The 19,705-nt window shown below is 25.2% G+C and overlaps 1 protein-coding gene across 1 annotated transcript; it reads right to left on the bottom strand.

The window, feature by feature from the left end:
* Positions 1–5,640: 5,640 nt before the first annotated feature.
* On the bottom strand, positions 5,641–7,303 carry LOC110656806 ((S)-8-oxocitronellyl enol synthase CYC2). The gene is made up of 2 exons (XM_058135082.1): positions 7,066–7,303; positions 5,641–6,949 (listed from the first exon to the last, which is right to left on the bottom strand). The coding sequence occupies exons 1-2, from the start codon at positions 7,102–7,104 to the stop codon at positions 5,813–5,815; spliced, it is 1,176 nt and encodes a 391-aa protein (XP_057991065.1). The 5' UTR covers positions 7,105–7,303; the 3' UTR covers positions 5,641–5,812.
* Positions 7,304–19,705: the final 12,402 nt, after the last annotated feature.

The following is a 19,705-nucleotide window of genomic DNA, read 5'->3' as shown; positions in this document are numbered from 1 at the left end:
AAACTCTAAAATATTAGTAATAAATTTTAACTAAATAAGTTGACAATCACGCTTAAATCAGTTGCCTTAATGATCATAAATTTTTTTTAATGGTCATAAGTCATTCTTTATAATAATAATATTATTATTATTATTTTAAAATAATAAAAATTAAATAATATCAAAGTAAATTAAAATTTATTAAATGTATAAAAGGAAGAGAGAAAACTTTTAATTATTGATTTTCATTCAAAGTAAATATGGATCTTGATTTTACTATAAAAAAAAATTAGAGAACATAATAATATATAATGACTATATTTAGTAATTATATAAGTACAGAAAAAATTTAATATTGACCTTTTTTTAAAAAAAATTAAAAATTAATGCATTGGCATTGCCTTTAATAATTAAATATATTTTAAAAAAATTCAATCATTAATTTCTCATAAAAATTTAAATATCTACTTGGTTCTAATTTGGAATAAATATTTTAAAGGAAATTAAACTTTTAGTTGTGGTAATAATTAGATAGTTATAATAATATTTATTAAATTTTGAACCTGAACGCCTTTGATTAACAAATTATCAGCAATTAAATACTAAATTCAATTACAGTAAATGTGGTTAAAATTTTTTATTAAATGATTTCGATTTTCCTTTAAAGCAATCCGAAATCTTATTTTATTATCATTAACATTTTCATATTAAAAATTAGGAAACCTCATAATAAATGATAATTATATTTCATAATTAATGTTTTTTCATCATTTAAATTTGAAAGATCAAATTAATTAAGGATTGTGTTTAGAAAATTAAATTTTATAATAATTGTATATTACAACTGTTTAAAAAATATATAAAAAATTGTTAGTAATAAATTCAATTAAAAATTACTACTCGGCATAAATGTGATATATTTAAAATCTTAAAAGGTGATCTAAATTTTTTTTATAAAAATTTAGATCACCTTTTTATTAGAAAGTGAAAATGAAACATATATAAAATTAGTATTTGTATTTGTTAGATATAATTAATAAATTAGTTTAATTAACTCTTAGTTTTTCTTATATCTAGCTTTTCAGATGTTTGTAATAATTAAATAATAAGTAATTAATATTTTTTTATTATTTAAATTTGAAAAATCAAATTAATTAAAGATTATATTTAAAAAAAAAATAAATTATATAATAATTATATATTATAACTATTTACAAAATAAAGAAAAAATTTATTGTTGATCCTTCTTTAAAAAAAAAATAAAAATTAGTGGATAAGCGTTACCTTTAATAATTAAACATCTTTTAAAAAGATTCAATCATTAATTTTTTATAAAAATTCAAATATACCCTGATTTTTTATTCTAATTTGAAGCATATATTTTAAAAGAAATTAAACCTAATTAATATTCATTGATTTTGAAATTAAACATTTTTATTTAGCAAATCATCATCAATTAGTTAAATATAATTAAAATAAATGTGTTTAAAATTAAAGGTAACTATTTTCTAATTAAAAAAAAAATTAACTTTTCCCTAATGCTTTCCTTAAGAAAATTACACATTAAAATTATTATGAAAATAAATTATTTAACTATAATAAATAGAATTTCACTTAATTTAGGATTATAAATTATTAAATTAAAATTAAAATTAATTTTTATTAATTAAAATATATTCCTTTCACACTTTCAAATTAAATCACCTCATAAAAAAAGGTTTATGAAAATTTTTTTTCCTTTTTAGGAAATTAGGATTCCACTCATTAAAATTTATTTTCTTTTTAGTTTTCTTATAAGGTAAATTCTTTTTTCTTAAAAGGTAAATTTTTTTCTTCATATTAAAAATATCTTTATTTAGAAATTAAAATTTTATAAAAATTTAATTCAATTATTATTTTTTTTTATTCATTTTCATATTTAATTGAATCTCTCATTTGTTAATTATAATTTCTTCATATTTCCTCGTCAAGAGCTAGCAGCTGATGGTCCCTCTTATGAGTTTCTCTACAGACAACTTTCACAAATTTCTTAGCTAAATATTAGTTCAATTTCAATGCCTGCATACACGAAGATACTATTTTTTTTTTCTCTCCAAAATTAACAAATGAGAGTGGCAAAATGTATTCTTTTGGGAGAATTCACAATCTTAGTTAATCTCATGAGTGTCTTATTTATCTAGAAGGTAGGAAAATGAAGTATTAAGAAGTTTGAACTTGTGATATGAGGAAAATGCCTTATTAGATAATGTGAATGAAGTTAGAGGCATGCCATTGGCCAGTGCAATCGATATTCGCCTCAGTTACAGAGGACTTCAAATCACTCTATAAAATAGTTCCAAACTATTTTCTATAAGATTTGACAGCTCTTTATCTAAATGGCTTCACTTCTTTTTGGCTCAAATTAATTTATTTGGTAACATACCGCGTTGACTTATTTTGTTTCAGTCAAGAACAATGTTTTCAAATATGATTTTTTTTTTTACATCATTTCTTATACTCAAGGAATTAAACTATGATATTGATAAAAAAAAAAATATGCAGGTCACTAAAAAGCACTTTGAAGATCTTTCTAATATTTTTTGGGTGGTGGAAAGTTAAATTTGAATTTTAATTTAAAAATTAAATTAAAATTAAATATCAATTATATATTACAAATATTATGAAAAATTTATCATTGTAAGCATTTGAAATGTCAAAATTGATTAAAGTATGGAAAATCGATATTCTATAAATATTATATAAAATTTAATAAATATTAATAAATTCAATTCGACTGAATTTTTTAAAAAATTATTATCAATAAAATTGCCATTTAATATAAATATAATTCATTTGAAAATTTATGTGATAGGATGAAAAAATTGCCATTAATAAATTCAATAAATATTATATAAAATTTAATAAATATTAATAAATTCAATTCAGTTGACTTATTTTAAAAAAATTACTATCAATAAAATTGTTATTCGACATAAATATAATTCATTTGAAATTCTATGTGGCAAGGAAAAAATTTACCATCAATAAATTCAATTAAATATTACCATTTTAAATAAATATAATAGTTTTATAATTTTATATGGTAGCATCAAGCAAAATTCATTTGTTTTAAATATTATCACTTGACATAAATATAATGGCTTTAAAATCTTATGTGATAGTGTCAGGAAAAATCTATTTATTATATATATATATATATATATACATACACCAACAAAGGATTTTTTTTTTTTTTTTTTTATCAGAACCAACAAAAGACCTTGGAGGAAAGTTAAGTTGTTACTATCATTTTCAAATTCTTTGATTTGAGGGCGGAATTAGGGAACCGGTAAGGGTTACTACCCCCTGGCTCAAAATAAATAAATAAATAAATAATTTATTTTATTTGTTCTTATGTGGTTTCATTTTACCCCTAATTGAATTAATATTACACTTTGGCCAAAAAAAAATTTTAATATTTAAATTCAATTATTATTATTATAATCTTAACTTAGCAAATTTTATGATTAAAATTTTTAATTAAATAAATATTTTAGCCCACCAAAATAAATAACTCATCAAAACAACAAATTAAACTCAACTTTTTTTTCTCATTGATTCTCTATTATTATATATTCTCAATTTTTTTATTACATTTCATGATTAAAATTGACAATTTCATTTAAAAAATATTTATTAACTCGAATATTTAAATAGGGATGAAAATTTTGGTGAAAATTTTTATTTTCTTTTTAATGAATTGCGTTTTATTTAATAATTATATTTATGTATAAATTATGAATTTATAAAGTCATTACTTTATAATTTGAATGTAAACTAAAAAAATTTTAAGTTAATAAAATTAAAAAAATTAACATCATGAGTAAAAATAAAATTGTTAATATATATTTTATGAACAAAAATTTTAAAAATTTAGTTAATCGAAATGATTACTATATTAATATAAATATTTTTATAATATTTCCTTTTAATTAATTTTCTCATAATTAAAATAATAAAAGATAGATCAATTGAAAAAAAAAATCTAAAATTTTAGGTGTACAATTACAGTCAAAACTTATAATTTTTTGTATTATAATTGAACCTTAATTAATTTTCATAATTATAGTTAAAAGATTAAATTGAATTTAATAAAATTAACTTTAAATTATAATATAATTTTTAAAATTTTATTTTATTAATAAAATAGTTCTTTAATTTAAAATTTTTATATTTAAATATTTTTTATTTATTGTATAAAATATATTTATAATATAAAATATATTTTATATTTGTTTTTAATTGAAATTTTATATTAAAAAAATCTTAAAAATTAATATAACAAACAATTCAATTTATACACTATTAATAAAAATTAATGTCTTATTATAATTTCAAATAAAATTTAGTTATAATTTTACATAATATACTGCTAATTATTGAAAACTTCGATAAGTAATTAATTAAAATTATAATCAAATAATAACTTGGAACATTGCCTTTTGGTTATTTTAATTTCTGCCTTCACCTAGTATATATAAATGCAAGGACTGTTTCTCTTTTAGTATCATAAAGAATTTTAAAGGTAAATGGGATGTGAAACTTTAATTTTTTTTTTTTTTACTATTAACATATTTACAATGAAAATAAAAGAAATTTATTTTCTTCTGCTACTTAATTATTGTATGATAGAAAATATATTTTTTTCAATTTATAATATTATAAAAATATTTAGACTATAAAAATTTTATTTTTGTTTACTATTTATTATTAAATATGAGAAAAATATACTAAAGTGAACAACTATGGCGGCTGCTACCTAAATGATGATCAATAGATTAATGAATATGTTTTTCTTGATGTATTTTTGTTTCTTCACTTGTTAATAAATTTTTTAAAATATGAAAAAAAAAAACCTTAATTTTTTAGTTTAATATCAAAACATTATATTAAAATATATTTTTAATTAATAATAATAACTCTAATACATTGTAATTACAATATTTCATAATAATTTATCCTTAATTTTCTCAAATTCAGTTTAATCCTTTTAATTATAATTGTGACAACTAAGTATAGTTGACTATAATACACAAAATTAAAAATTTTGACTATAATTGTGATTAATCATAAAGTTTTAGATTTGTATATCCAATCAGCCTAAAAGATTGACATTGAGGACTTTTCACGTGAAACCCATTGATTCACAATAAATGCATCATTTCCTTAATATTAAATCTTAAGGACCAACAGTTTTGATTCACAAAGCATTTCGGTAAATGTAGATCAAATTGATTCACTAAGCATTTCCATAATATTAAATCTTGTTGATAGAATTGAGAAATGCCTTAATTTGGGAAATTTTTTTTTTTTTTTGAATTATGCCAAATATTAATGATATGTGAGATATATGTTTTGAATTCCCAAAATAACCTGATCATATTATTGTTTTATTTGGACCTTGGTAAATCATGAAGTGTAAGTTATGAAGGAGAACAGATTTAATTTCACTTTCAGTTAGTCACAGGAATTCTTATGATCTCTTTGCTTGCCAGCAGCTAGCCTCTTACGAGTTGATGAGAAATTAGAGCCTCTCTATGTTTCATGGTAAGGAAATTGGTTTATTCAACTTTCTATTGCTTTTGCATTCCAGAAATATTCTCTACTTACAGAACAAGCTGATTTAAACACCAACAAGCTGCCTATTCATAGTCCAATTCCACATAAGATTTCAATACAATCTCTTCAATCCATTACAACAAGAACAACAACAACAACAATTACTAGCCAAATAATATCAAGTTGGAATATGGTTCAGGATGCTTACCAAAAGTAACTCCAAGCAACCCTCAAATCAAGGAACTATTTTGTGAGCTTTCATTTTATCAATCCAATATATAAAAGAATTTTTCGTGTTTCTAAACCCCACAAATCCATGTTCTTTGCTCTTGTTCATAGTATCCAAGAATGAAGCTCCTTGAAAACACAGATCCACAATCCACCAAGCTGCAACTTCCTCCAATCTTGTAGGCACCAACTCCTTCTCCCTCACAATCTCATCCCATACCGGCCCCATGTCTTTCATCATCTCAACCAAGCTCAATCTCTTGTCACCCTCCTCTTCAATCCCATAATTCTCAATCTCAAACTGCTCTGCCAACGAATTCCACAAATGCTTCCACTTGAACACATCCCCATTACTGCAATTGAAAGCTTCATTCTTTGCATTAGGATCCACTGCTGCCCATATCTGATGCTCCGCAACCAAATCTGCATCTGATGCATCCCAATACCCATCCCATGCAACTCGATCCCCAGGAAAGATTAATGGAAGCCCCTGATGCTTGCAAATCGTTGCATATACACATAAAGTCCCAACCACATTCATCAAGCTTGAAGGTGAGAAACCAAATATCAATCCAGGTCTATGAACTGACCATGTCAAGCCTTCCTTCTTTCCCACTTGATCAAACAATAGGTCTTCAAGTGTATGATAAAAGTTGATTGCATTAAGCCTTGGGAGATCCTCATGGAATGGAGATTCATGAGGTTGAATCTTGCCCATAGACTCGAAAGAACCTAAATAATGCTTGCGTCCTGTTTGCAAGCAAATGTGCTGCAAGTTTGCTGCATTTGGAATCATTGTATTGAGAACATTTCTTAGCATGGAGCCATTCACGAAGCAATTCTCGGCTTCTGTGGGTTTGCTTGCCCAAGTAACATAAAAGATATGGGTTACATCAGTGAGAACGGAGAGCTTCTCAAGGGTTTCTTGTTCGTTAAAGACATCGCACTGGATGTATTCAATGAGATGATCAGCCTGCCAGATTGGCCTAGGGCGGCGAGCCACACCGTAGACCTTCCAAGGGCCACCTGGGGTGTCTGCAAATGGCAAGATCTCAGCCAGACTATTGCCAACGATGCCGGTAACTCCAATAATAAGGGCCACACTCTGGTACTTGCGGGGTACATCATCTTCTTCGAATTTTTTCTATTACATAAAATGAATGATCAAAAGAAAAGCAAAAGTTAGAACCTTGTGAATAGAAGAAGAATGGTAACTGAATTTTACAGAAAAAGAAAAAATGAGTAATGATTTTGACTTGCCTTTGCTGCTCCTATGGCTCCTGCCCACCACCAACTCATTGAATGGGATGCAGAATAGAGGATGTTTTTTTTTTTTTTAATCTCAAAGATAGAGATTATTGATGCAAAAAGGTTGTATGGGAGGGAGGGTAAATTATAGAATACTCTAATGCATTAAAAATCAGTTTATTTATAGAAGAAAAAATAGTTTTCTTACAATAATGAAAATAAATTATACATAATTATGAGAAGACTGCTTTGAATATTTTTCCAAGAGGTAAAAGGCTGAAGAAATAGGCTGAGGTTGTAGAGATAGGCAGTGAAAACTCGAAAAATCTTATTAGGAAAAACTATTGTTTGGATTCACTTTATTATAAATTTAAGATATCATATACTTCATGAAATTTATAAATAAATAAATAAAATTTATATATTTATATTTTAAATTTATAATCTATAAAATTTAAATAAATTTTTTCTTATTTATATCAAATGCAGCGCAGTGAACAAGTAAAACCATTATTTATTAAGAAAGATTATAAAATATTTTTTGTATATATAAAAATAATATTTTTTTTCTCTCGCAAAAGAGTGAAGCCTCTTTACAGTATAGAGAATCCACGTAATTGTCATAGATCTTTAGCTGATCCTTATCCTTAGAGGAGAAACGTTTGGTCGATATCTCCCAGGCCATCACTCTCGCAATAACCAAGTCAACTTTGCTGTGCTACTAACTAACAACTCATTGAAATCATTTAATGCCTTCGGTGACAAGCAGTCCAATGGCATTAGATATTTAGTTTTATATATATATATATATATATATATATATATATATATATTAATTATTTTTAAAATTCCAAATAAATACAAATAGAAATGAAATAAAATAGAAAGTTTAGAATTAGATCTTATTTTGAAAGAAAGAAAAAAAATAAAAAAATATATATATAGAAAAAAAATTAAAAAATATATATATATATATATGTTTTTGGTGAACCAAATTTAACTTAGAAAAGAAGATATAAACCAAACTGGTCTATTGTATGTAGTGCTTACAAATGGACGAGAGTAGAGCCGAGCAGAATTCGGTTCAAACTAAAAAATCGAATTAAATTGAGTTAATTTAGTTCAATCAGTTCGGTTGTAACACCCCGAACCTTCGAGTTATGAATAGTATCATTTTTGGTCCATGACTAATACTATTCAAAGACACCTTGAGGACCAAAAAAAATAGAAAATTAATTGAGATAGACACAATAAAAATTCTAGTGAAAAAAAAAGTTTAGGACTCATCGGGTATTATAAAAAGAAGGATTATGACCCGATAAGGGGCATTTTGGTCAATTGACTTCAAGAGTTGACTTTTGACTAAAATGTCAATTAAATTAAATAAAATTAATGAATTGAATTATGGGGTAAAATTTGAAGAAAAATTCAAGTAAAAATATGTAAGGAAAAATTTAAGAAATGAAAACTTAAACTTTCATTTCTATTATAACAAATTTAAAATGAAAGACTTATGGGCTTTTGATGGTTAATTTAATTATTTAATTAAAAGGAAAAATTAAGTGTAAATGTAAAAAAAAAAGGAATAAAAATTTAAATTTAATTATCCTTATGACATAATTAAAATTTATAATTTTAATAAGCTAATTTGGAGATTAATGAAGATGGGCAGATAGTAGCTACTTGGCAAGTGAAGCCAATGCTAGCAGAACAAAATTAAAGCAGTTGCACAGAAAGATGATAAGTATGTGAAGTTAATAGAAGAGGCTCGGGATGGCAAGAAACCATAATTATCAGTAAATAATGAGAGCTTATTGTTATATAAGGGCAAAATGTGCATTCCTGAGAATGTTGAACTAAGGCAGACCATTTTAAAGGAAGCACATGATTCACCTTTTGCAATGCACCCTGGTGGAACCAAAATGTATAGAAGTGTGAAAGAGCACTATTGGTGGAGAGGAATGAAGAAAGACATTGCAGAATATATTGCCAAATGCCTAACTTGTCAGCAAGTAAAGGCAGAACACCAAGTGCCTGCAGGGTTGCTACAACCATTGCCGATTCCCGAGTGGAAATGGGAAAGAATCACTATGGATTTCGTGACAGGACTTCCACGTACACAAAAGAATCATGATGCAGTTTGGGTTATTGTTGATAGATTGACCAAGTCTACACACTTTTTGCTAGTGAGGATGGATTACAGCCTGGAAAGATTGGCCAAACTGTACATTGATGATGTTATGAGGTTACATGGAGTGCCAGTATCTATTATGTCGGACAGAGACCCAAGGTTCACTTCTAGATTTTGGGGTAGTCTCCAAAAAGCCCTAGGAACTAGATTGAACTTCAGTACAACATTCCATCCATAGACAGACGTCCAATCCGAAAGGATCATTCAGATTTTGGAGGATATGCTTCAAGCTTGTGTGATTGAGTTTGAAGGGAGTTGGGACACACACTTGCCTTTAATTGAATTTGCCTACAACAAGAGTTATCAGTCAAGCATCAGAATGCCTCCATACGAAGCACTTTATGGCAGGAAGTGTAGAACTCCCTTGTGTTGGGATAAAGTGGGCAAGAGAAAGTTGATTGGTCCAGAATTAGTGCAACAGACAGAAGAAAAGGTTAAGCTCATTAGAGACAGACTCAAAATTGCAACGGATAGACAGAAGTCCTACATTGACCTAAAGAGAAGAGATATTCGGTATAGTGTGAGTGACAAAGTGTTCCTGAAAGTTTCTCCATGGAAGAGGATCATGAGGTTTGATAGAAAGGGAAAACTAAGTCCTCGCTTCATTGAGCCGTATGAGATTCTGGAAAGAGTGGGTCCATTGGCATATAGACTTGCATTGCCTCCGGAGTTGGAAAAGATTCACAATGTCTTCCATGTCTCCATGTTGAGGAGGTACAGATCAGACCCCTCTCACATTTTACCAATAGAGGAGATTGAGGTGAATTCAGACCTGACATATGATGAAGAGCCCATAAAGATCTTGGCACATGAGGTGAAGCAGCTGAGAAACAAACAGATACCTTTAGTCAAAGTGCTGTGGAACCATCATTGAGGCCAGGAGGCTACATGGAAGCGTGAGGAGGACATGAGGAGACAGCACCCACAGCTATTCAGAGACTGAGACCAGGTAAATTTTGAGGACGAAATTTATTTTTAAGGAGGGGAGAATTGTAACACCCCGAACCTCCGAGTTATGAATAGTACCATTTTTGATCCATGACTAATACTATTCAAAGACACCTTGAGGACCAAAAAGAAATAGAAAATTAATTGAGATAGACATAATAAAAATTCTAGTGAACAAAAAAGCTAAGGACTCACCAGGTATTATAAAAAGAAGGATTATGACCCGATGAGGGGCATTTTGGTCAATTCACCTCAAGAGTTGACTTTTGACCAAAATGTCAATTAAATTAAATGAAATTAATGAATTGAATTATGGGGTAAAAATTGAAAAAAAATTCAAGTAAAAATATGTAAGGGAAAATTTAAGAAATAAAAACTTAAACTTTCATTTCCATTATAACAAAATTAAAATGAAAGACTTATGGGCTTTTGATAGTTAATTTAATTATTTAATTAAAAGAAAAAATTAAGTGTAAATGTAAAAAAAAAAAAGGAATAAAAATTTAAGTTTAATTATCCTTATGACACAATTAAGATTTATAATTTTAATAAGCTAATTTTGGGGATATATATATATATATATATATATATATATATATATATATATATATATATAAGAAGAAAAATATATATATATATAAGAAGACAAATGTCTTCTTCATTTCTTTTTTTTCATAAGATGCCACCACCCTCTCCTCTCTCTTCCTCTCTCTCTCTTTTTCTCTTCTTCTTCCACTTCTTCCCCTCATTGATTTCCTCTCCCAAGTTTTAATTTCCTTAAATTCCCTTCATAAATTTCATAGCCCACTAAAAGAAAATATTAAAGAGATCTTTGATTGAGAGATTAAAAGCAAGGAGAACAAGAATTGGAAGAAAAGTGAAGTTGGAAAGAAATCAACAAGAGGTAAGTTTCTTTTCATGTTAGATTAGTTGTATAAGCTTGGAATGAAGTTAATTTATGATGAAATTTTATAAGAAAATGAAAGAAAACATGTATGGAACCTAAATTAGGGTTTTGGCCAAATGGGAAAAAAATTAGGGTTTGATGTATTTTTAGTTAAATTGATGATAAATCTAAGTTAAAGTGAAGTAGTATGCATGATTGGAAGTAGTAAGATTTCATAGGATTGCATAAATTTAATTATGGGAGATTAGGGTTCATAGGAAAATTGGGTTTTGGTGCTAGAGAGTGAAATTGGTATGTGTAGTATTAAATTATAATCATTTGAGTTTTATTTAGTTTGAATTGACATTGGGTTGATGAATGGAAGTAACGAAATGGTAGGATTAGGGAAAATTACAAACTTTGGTGTTTGAAAATTGTGGGTTTTGTGCTAGGAAGTGCCATTGATGTATCAATGCTAAATTATAGTCATTTTGGGTGAATTAAATGTGAATTGAGTTTGGTTAGAGGGAATAATTGAAGAAATAAAAATTTTAAACCTAGGGCAGAATTTGCACACTGAGTTCAGTGTGTTTGACAGCCCATAAATTGAGCTACACAACTACAATTGGTGTGAAACTAATTGGAAATGAAACTTAAGACATAGGTCTAGAATTTTCATGAAGAGACCCACCCCAGAAACTGCCTAGAAATTGCCTAAACCTTAGCTTGAACTTAGAGACACAATTCTGGAACCTACAGAATTTGACCATATAAACAGTAAAATTTGGATGGCCATAACTCTCTCTAGAAAACTCCGATTTAGGAAATTCTTGAATCGATGGAAACCTAAGACATAGTAGAACATTTCATATGAAGAACTTGAGGCCAAATTATGGACTTAACCCAATCAAATTATTGAGCAAATTTGAATCATCGAATCTGCAGAACTGCATATTTACCATATGAATAGTAAAATTTGCATGGCCATAACTCTCTCTAGAAAACTCCGATTTAGACGATTCTTGAACCGATGGAAATCTAAGACATAGTAGAACATTTCGTATGAAGAAAATTAGACTAAATTATGGACTTAACTTGATCAAATTGCTGAACAAATTTGGATTGATAAATCTGCTAGAGCTGATTCTGTAGCATGAACAGTGACGTGAACAGTAACCGTATTTTGGTCATAACTTGAGCTACACAGCTCCAAATTAGGCGATTCAAAAAGAAAATTAAATTTAAGACCTAAATGAACAATTTTCATGAAGAACACCTCATCAAATTATGATCGAAACTAAGTAAAAATTGAGTTCAAAGATTGGGGCAACAAGCTATCCCAAAACCAAAATATGCTAAAATTTTCAAAGCTAACTTGGGATGCATTAGACATGCATATAATGAGTTCTTGGCAGCAATTGAGATTGGTATTGAGGTATTCTATTTGTGTATTTTCAGTAGAAAAAGAAGTTGAAACGGACAAGGAGAAGTACGTAACAAGAAAGGAGAGCATTGAAGGTTTGTGCACAACTAACATTTTCTTCATTTTAAAACTTGTAAATTGCTTGAAATGTGTTAAATTGAATGAGTTTGCTTTGAATAAGTTTACTTTGACTGAAATATGATTTTTCTCTTGCATTTAAGAAATTTGGGTGTTGCCACCTTTATATGGATATTATGATGAATTTAAATGTGTTTATTGGTTTATAAATGTGATTGTTGAGTGAAAAATTTTTGGAAACTGTTTTGAAACCACAGTTAGAATGACAGTCCCTTTTGGAACTCCCCAGTAGTAACGGCTACTTGGAGTTGATAATTGATATTGATTATGTCTCCCATTAATAACGGTTAGTGGGGTAAGACTACATGAGTACTCATTAGCTAGCTAGCCCTTCCCTCATTAATAACGATTAGTGAGGTTGAGATTGCTTTGTCGTGGTGTACAACACAGCACTGATCGTGAAATTTTGTGTCATGGCCTGAACTGTATATTGATGTTGGCAATACTAATGCTTTGTGAATTGTGATTTATGAAGTGTGATTTCCCTTTTGAAATGTTATTCTAATAAATGGCTCTTATGGACTTAGAACTATTGTGAAGTTTTCATGCCTAAGAAAAATGTGATTTATTATGCTTTAACAAATTGTGTTTTACCTTAAGTTTTAAAGTTATTAGTTGTGCACCACTGAGTGATATACTCAGCGATAGCTTCTTTATGCTATCGCAGGTAAGGGAAAGGAGAAGGCTACCGAATGAGAGACTTGAAAGCAACATTTTGGTATTGTTTGTGGGTATTTACGTTAGGTATACCCTTGTGATTCCTTTGAATGTATTTTGTACCTATATGTATGGATGTACGAACATTGAGCAGTTTGTATTTAAAAGCATTGCATTGCTATCACATTTTGAGTTTGTAACTATTTTGTATTTTACTTTGAGACTTATGAAAATGTAAAATGTAACTTTTGCAATATTTAATTTATCATTATTTCCAATGAATGTTTACATGGAATTTTAACTATTCTCATGCAATTTTCCGCAAAAAAATTGATAAGATAAAAAGTTATAGTTTGTATTAAAATCCTTTGTAGCATAACTAATGGGTTATCGTTAGGTGGAGTTCGGCGATTCATTAGGTATGCTACGGGAACATGTCGTGCCTTACAAGGAATAAGGTGTGACATCGGTTTTAAAATTCAATCGGTTCGGTTCAATTTTACATTATAAAAATTTCAGTTATTTCAATTCAATTCGGTTTTAAAGAGAAAAAAAATTAGTTAAACCGAACCGAATAGTAATTTATATATTCAAATCGAACCAAATCGAATCGAATATATTTTTGAATTGATTTATTTTTATGGGAAATTTATGAATTATATTTAATTTTATATATATTAATTGTTTAATTTCATTGATTAATGGTTATTAGGTTCAAACCAAAGTCAAAATTAGATCAAATAACTTGAAAATCAAATCTAAATTAAAAAATAATCAAAAATCAAAATCGATCGGTTTAAACCAAACCAAACCAAAGTAGAGCGATTCAGTTCGATTAGGTTTTTTTACCCATTTCGATTTGATTCGATTTCTAAAATTTAAAATTTAATTTTTATAATTTAATTCGGTTCGGTTCGGTTCGAACCGAATGCTCACCCATAGACGAGAGGCCATAATTTGTGAGTGCTGTGGAACACGCGAGCAGTGTTAGGATACGTTTGAATTATGTTAAATTTTATGTTGATAAAAATTATATATATTCAATTAATATATTTTAATTTTATTAATATAAGAGATAATATATGATAAGTGATATAATGCTAATTGAACAATAGTAATTTTAAGAAATTATAACTGTAAAATAATGATACTAATATAAATATATAAAAAAATTAATTAATTAAATTTAGATTTTTTTTATTAGTATAAGTTTTTATCAAAATCAAATAAAATTTCTTACAACTTATATTTTTTGCTAATTTTGAAGTTAGTTTTTTTTATTTAAATTATTTATATTTTTTAAAATTTTTTATAATCCGTAATCTTGCAAAAAGTTAAAAAGTATACCTTTATTTTTTATTCATAATTTCATAATATTACTATTAATTTAATTTAATTTAATTTAATTTATTATTAAGGATTAACTTAATTTTTTTTAATATATTTTATTGCTCCTTAAATTTTATATATTTATGACATTTAATTGTAGTATTATTAATTATAGATCTTTTATATAACAAATTATAAGATATCATTGAATATGTAAAACTAATTAAAACTCCTAATCTTAATACATTTATATGTTAATATAGTATCGATAAATGATTTATTATAGGGAAATAAAATATAATATATTATATTATAAAATTTTTAATTTTCAATATACTAAATAATGACAGAATTATATATATATAAACACACACACGGTTCTCTTTAAGCAATTTCTTTTCTTCTCTCGTCTAAATTTTCAATAAATTTTTGTTAACATAGAAGGGACATCAATATGTATATTAATAACTAATATTTTTATTTAGCCAAAATATTTTAATTTTATTAAAGCTTGATTAATAAAAAAATTAAAATGGTTAAATTTAATCTAGAGGATTGTAAGAGTTTGCCATAAGAATTCACATTATCACATATTTATTTTAGTAACATTATATTCCTATTGAATTAGGAATATAAATTTCTATTGACCGAGGAATACATAATTAGCAGTTAGTCATCTAATATTAATTTTTCATTGATTTATAAATATATATTAGGTCAATAGGTGCTATGAATTCGTATTAAGAAAGGAATGGTTAACAGAAATATAATTAATAAATAATGCTAATTTTAATCAAATAGCTTACTCTTCATAATTGATATTATTTGGTTTTTTTAGAAAATTATGTTTTTTAAAGAGCTTAGAAAGACTTAATTTATTTTTTTTATTCGGAGATAATTTGGATTTAGAGTTTGTAATTATATAGATTAGTAATAAAGTAGTAGTTTTATACATTTAGAGTTTTAGAATTTTCGTATTAATTATTATATATAAAATTATTTTTGTTAATAAATTTTTTGTAAATAATATAAATTTATAAGGATATTTTTGTCTATTCATAAGTTTGCCCTCTCATTCATACTTTTATATATACTAATCTTTGAGGAAATAATTTGTAATTTATAATTATTTTATTTATATATAACAATTAAATATAAAAATTAATCATTTAAATAAAATACTAAATTTTAATAATAATTAATATTAAAATTTAAATAGTGTAATATAATATATAAATATTTGAAAATTTTCACACCTATTATTTTATTATTCTTATCAAATTCTTCCATAAGATAAATTTTTTTTTAAATATGATAATGTCATTATCTTTGACAATTATATTTAATGAGAGTAAAAACACAAAATTTTCATGCATATTAATATATTTAAAATCAAATTATTTAACTATATATACCATTAATGATGATATAGGTCTTAAAATAATTATTATATTAGTGAATATTATAGCTAATATTTTGGTTCTCCAAAATAAAAAAAAAAAGATAGTAATAAAATATAATTAAGAAAAAAAATAATTATGATAATAAAATATCATGATTTTAATCTTTCATTCTTTTTAATATTTTAAGTGATAATTTTAAGGCAAAAAAAAAATTATTTCAATTAGGGTGGTCATGGACAGGGATGGCAACGAGTAGAGTACCCGCGAAAATCATCTTACCCGAACCTGAACCCCAACCCGATTAATTATCAAAACTCAAATCCATCCCAAATCCGATTAAAATTTATTCTCAACTATCCAAACCCGATTATTATTACCCGAAAAAACCCGAACCCATTTAATTTTATATATTTTAATTAATATTTTGCATAAAAAATTATTTTAATTAATAATTTATATTTTAAAATTTTAATAATTTCATAAAATATTTAAATTCTATTTTATATAAAATAAAATATATAAAAATTTATAAATATTATTATCAAAATATATATTTTATATTTAATTAAGTATTTATGTAAACGGGTTCGAGTAACGGATACCTGACATATAAAACCTGAACTCGATCCGAACCCGCAACGGGTATTATTTTTCAAATCCAAACCTGTCCTGAACCCGATTATATAATACCAAAATCCGTCATATTAGAGTTCGATCTGATTGGGTACTCGCAAAAACCCGACTCGTTGCCATCCACAGTCATGGATCTGATTTCAATATAGATTCATCAATTTTCATATTTGAAATTAGAAACTTGATACCAGAACATAAGATTTCTTAATCTCAGTTTCAATTACATTTTCAACATTTGAAAATTATTTTAATTTTCATTTTAAAAAGTCAATTTGATCTTAAATTAGATAATTTAATTTCAATTTGTAAAAGAAAAATAAAATGTTTGATTTCAACTAATCCTAGTGATATTTAAATTTCAAATTAAAATGACTAATTTTTGTATGATTTTGAATTCTAAACATATTATAAACATGCCTAGTTCAAAATTCCAAGTGATCATAAGCCATAAGAATATGTGTTTTTAATTCTGGTTCGAAAACTATTTAAAAATTGGAATTGCATTAAAATTTTAATATGATTTTAATTTGATTCTTCGATATTTCAATTTTAATTTAGTTTTATTCTTTGTACTTCAATTATAGTTCGATTCTATTAGGTTTTAGTTCAAATTTCTATTTTTAAAATAATTTTATGCTATTGTTATCATTAAATTTTTATATAAATTATGATTAAGTTTTAAAGTAGTTGTTGATACATAATATATCATTTAATATACTTTTAACTATTTTTAGTTATATAAATTTTAACTATTGTGGGGTGTATATAATTAAGGATTATATATATATATATATATATATATATATATATATATATATATATATATATATATATATATATATATATAATTAAAAATAAAAATCATAATGTAATTTAATGTATTTATAATTAAAATTTTGAAGAGAAGATAGAAGAATAAAATTTAATATTGATTTTTATATAGTTCATAATATTAATATATATAATTTTAATTATAAATAACTATAATTATATTATAAGTATTTAATATATTTAAAAAATATAGAAAAATGTATATATAAAATCATTTTTTATTTTAGTCAATAAAATTATTAAATAATTTTTTATTTGGACTAATTTATATATAAATAATAATTAAAAATTAGGATGTTGTAATTTTTAAATTAGAAAATTCAGTTATAACCAATATGAAGTGTAACCTCAATTTCTAATTCTCTTTGGTTTATAATTATAATTATAATTAACAATTAATTATATAAAATTATTTCCATCTCAAATAAATTAATTATATCTAATAAATTTTATATTAATTAATTAAGTTAATATTTGTTTTAAAAGAACTCAAATAGATAGAAAAGTTCGAAAACTTTTTCATTATTAAGAATTTTAATTTAATTATAAATTTTATATTATAATTTTTATAGTATTAAAATTTTAATATTTTAGGATTTAAGATTTTATTTTTTTATTCATTTAAATAGTAATAGTATTTTATAAATGGTAATTTTATAAATATATAAAGGGTATATTTGTCCATCCAAAAGTTTGCCCTCTCATTTGTGTGTATATCTATTATCAACAAATAAATTATATATATATATATATATATATATATATATATATATATATATATATATATATATATATATAAATATAAATTAGACAATTAACTAAAGCATTAATTAATTATCCAAAATAAATAGGATCAATTGTATAATCAATCCAACTCTTAACTAAGGAAACTTGATTCATTAAGCTAATTCAATTGATTAAACAATCTTCTCCCATTTTAACGGATTTCATTGGAAATGTTGTTAGTTTCTATTCCCAACAACTTACGCTTTGGTTGTGAAGAATTTGTCTCCTTCTCCATACTATCAAGTCTTATTGCAATTTATGCCATTAAAAAGTATTTTAATCAAATTATATAAATTAACATTATTTTCATATGTTCATAAAATAAAAAAATATTAATAATATAAAGACTGTTACCAACGATACCAGTGACTTCAATAATAAGGGCCACACTCTGGCACTTGAGGGGTACATCATCTTCTTCGAATTTTCTATTAAATAGAATGAATGATCAAAAGAAAAGCAAAAATTAGAACCTAATGAATATTATGAATAGAACAAGAATGGTGACTGAATTTTACAGATAAGAAAAAATGGGTAATGATTTTGACTTGCCTTTGTTGCTTCTACGGCTCTTGCCCACCACCAACTCGTTGCTTGGGATGCAGAACAAAGGAGATAATTGATGCAAAGTGGTGGTAGGGAAAGACAAAATTATATAATGCTCCGGTGCATTAAAAATCATTGTATTTAAGAAATAATTATTAACTGGCATACTAATCTTTTCATTAATAGTAAATTATTAAAAAATGAAAATTGATAAGAATGATATTGATAACTCTTTGCAATGCAATAATAATTGTGTAGAAAGAATTATTATTTAATGTGAATAATTGTTAATTAGCTTTATAATAATCTCTTCATTAATTAACAAATTATAAAAAATAAAATTGATATAAGAATGGTTTTAGTATTGCTTTGCAAGGCTAGAAAGAATTATTATTTTATAATAAATAATTATTAATTAGCATATTAATTTTTTTATAAATTTATAAATTAATCGAAAATGAAAATTAATATAAGAATGGTTCGGATATAATTCTTTGCAAGGGAAAGGATTATTATTTAATAAGAAATAATTATTAATTAGCATTTTAATCTCTTCACTAATAGTAAATTATTAAAAAATGAAAATTGATAAGAATGGTATTAATAATGCTTAATTGTACAGAAACAGTTATTGTTTAATGAAAAATAATTATTAATTAGTATATTAATTTTTTCATTAATTAGTAAATTATTTTTTTTTATAAAAAGTACCATGTGGCAACAATATATATATATATATATGTAAACCTTTTGCAACGCAATATTTGTAGCAAATTAGTGGCAATTTTATTTTTTGCTACTAAACTTTTTTTGGGGAATTACAGAGTTTTAGTGGCCAATTTTTCCCTACAAAAAGCTTGTTTTGTTGTTGTGTTAGTATA

Source organism: Hevea brasiliensis, chromosome 14, assembly GCF_030052815.1.
Source record: "Hevea brasiliensis isolate MT/VB/25A 57/8 chromosome 14, ASM3005281v1, whole genome shotgun sequence".
In the NCBI taxonomy this organism is placed as follows: domain Eukaryota; kingdom Viridiplantae; phylum Streptophyta; class Magnoliopsida; order Malpighiales; family Euphorbiaceae; genus Hevea; species Hevea brasiliensis.
The sequence above is the reverse complement of the archived record's forward strand: the minus strand, read 5'-3'. Positions and strand labels throughout refer to the sequence as shown.

What these genes read in the sequence shown, in the direction of transcription:
- LOC110656806 (XM_058135082.1), bottom strand. Translation starts at nt 7,104, where the DNA reads ATGAGTTGGTGGTGGGCAGGAGCCATAGGAGCAGCAAAG. An exon ending in GAGCCATAGGAGCAGCAAAG is followed by an intron (nt 6,950 to 7,065) that starts GCAAGTCAAAAT and finishes TTTATGTAATAG; the next exon opens with AAAAAATTCGAAGAAGATGA.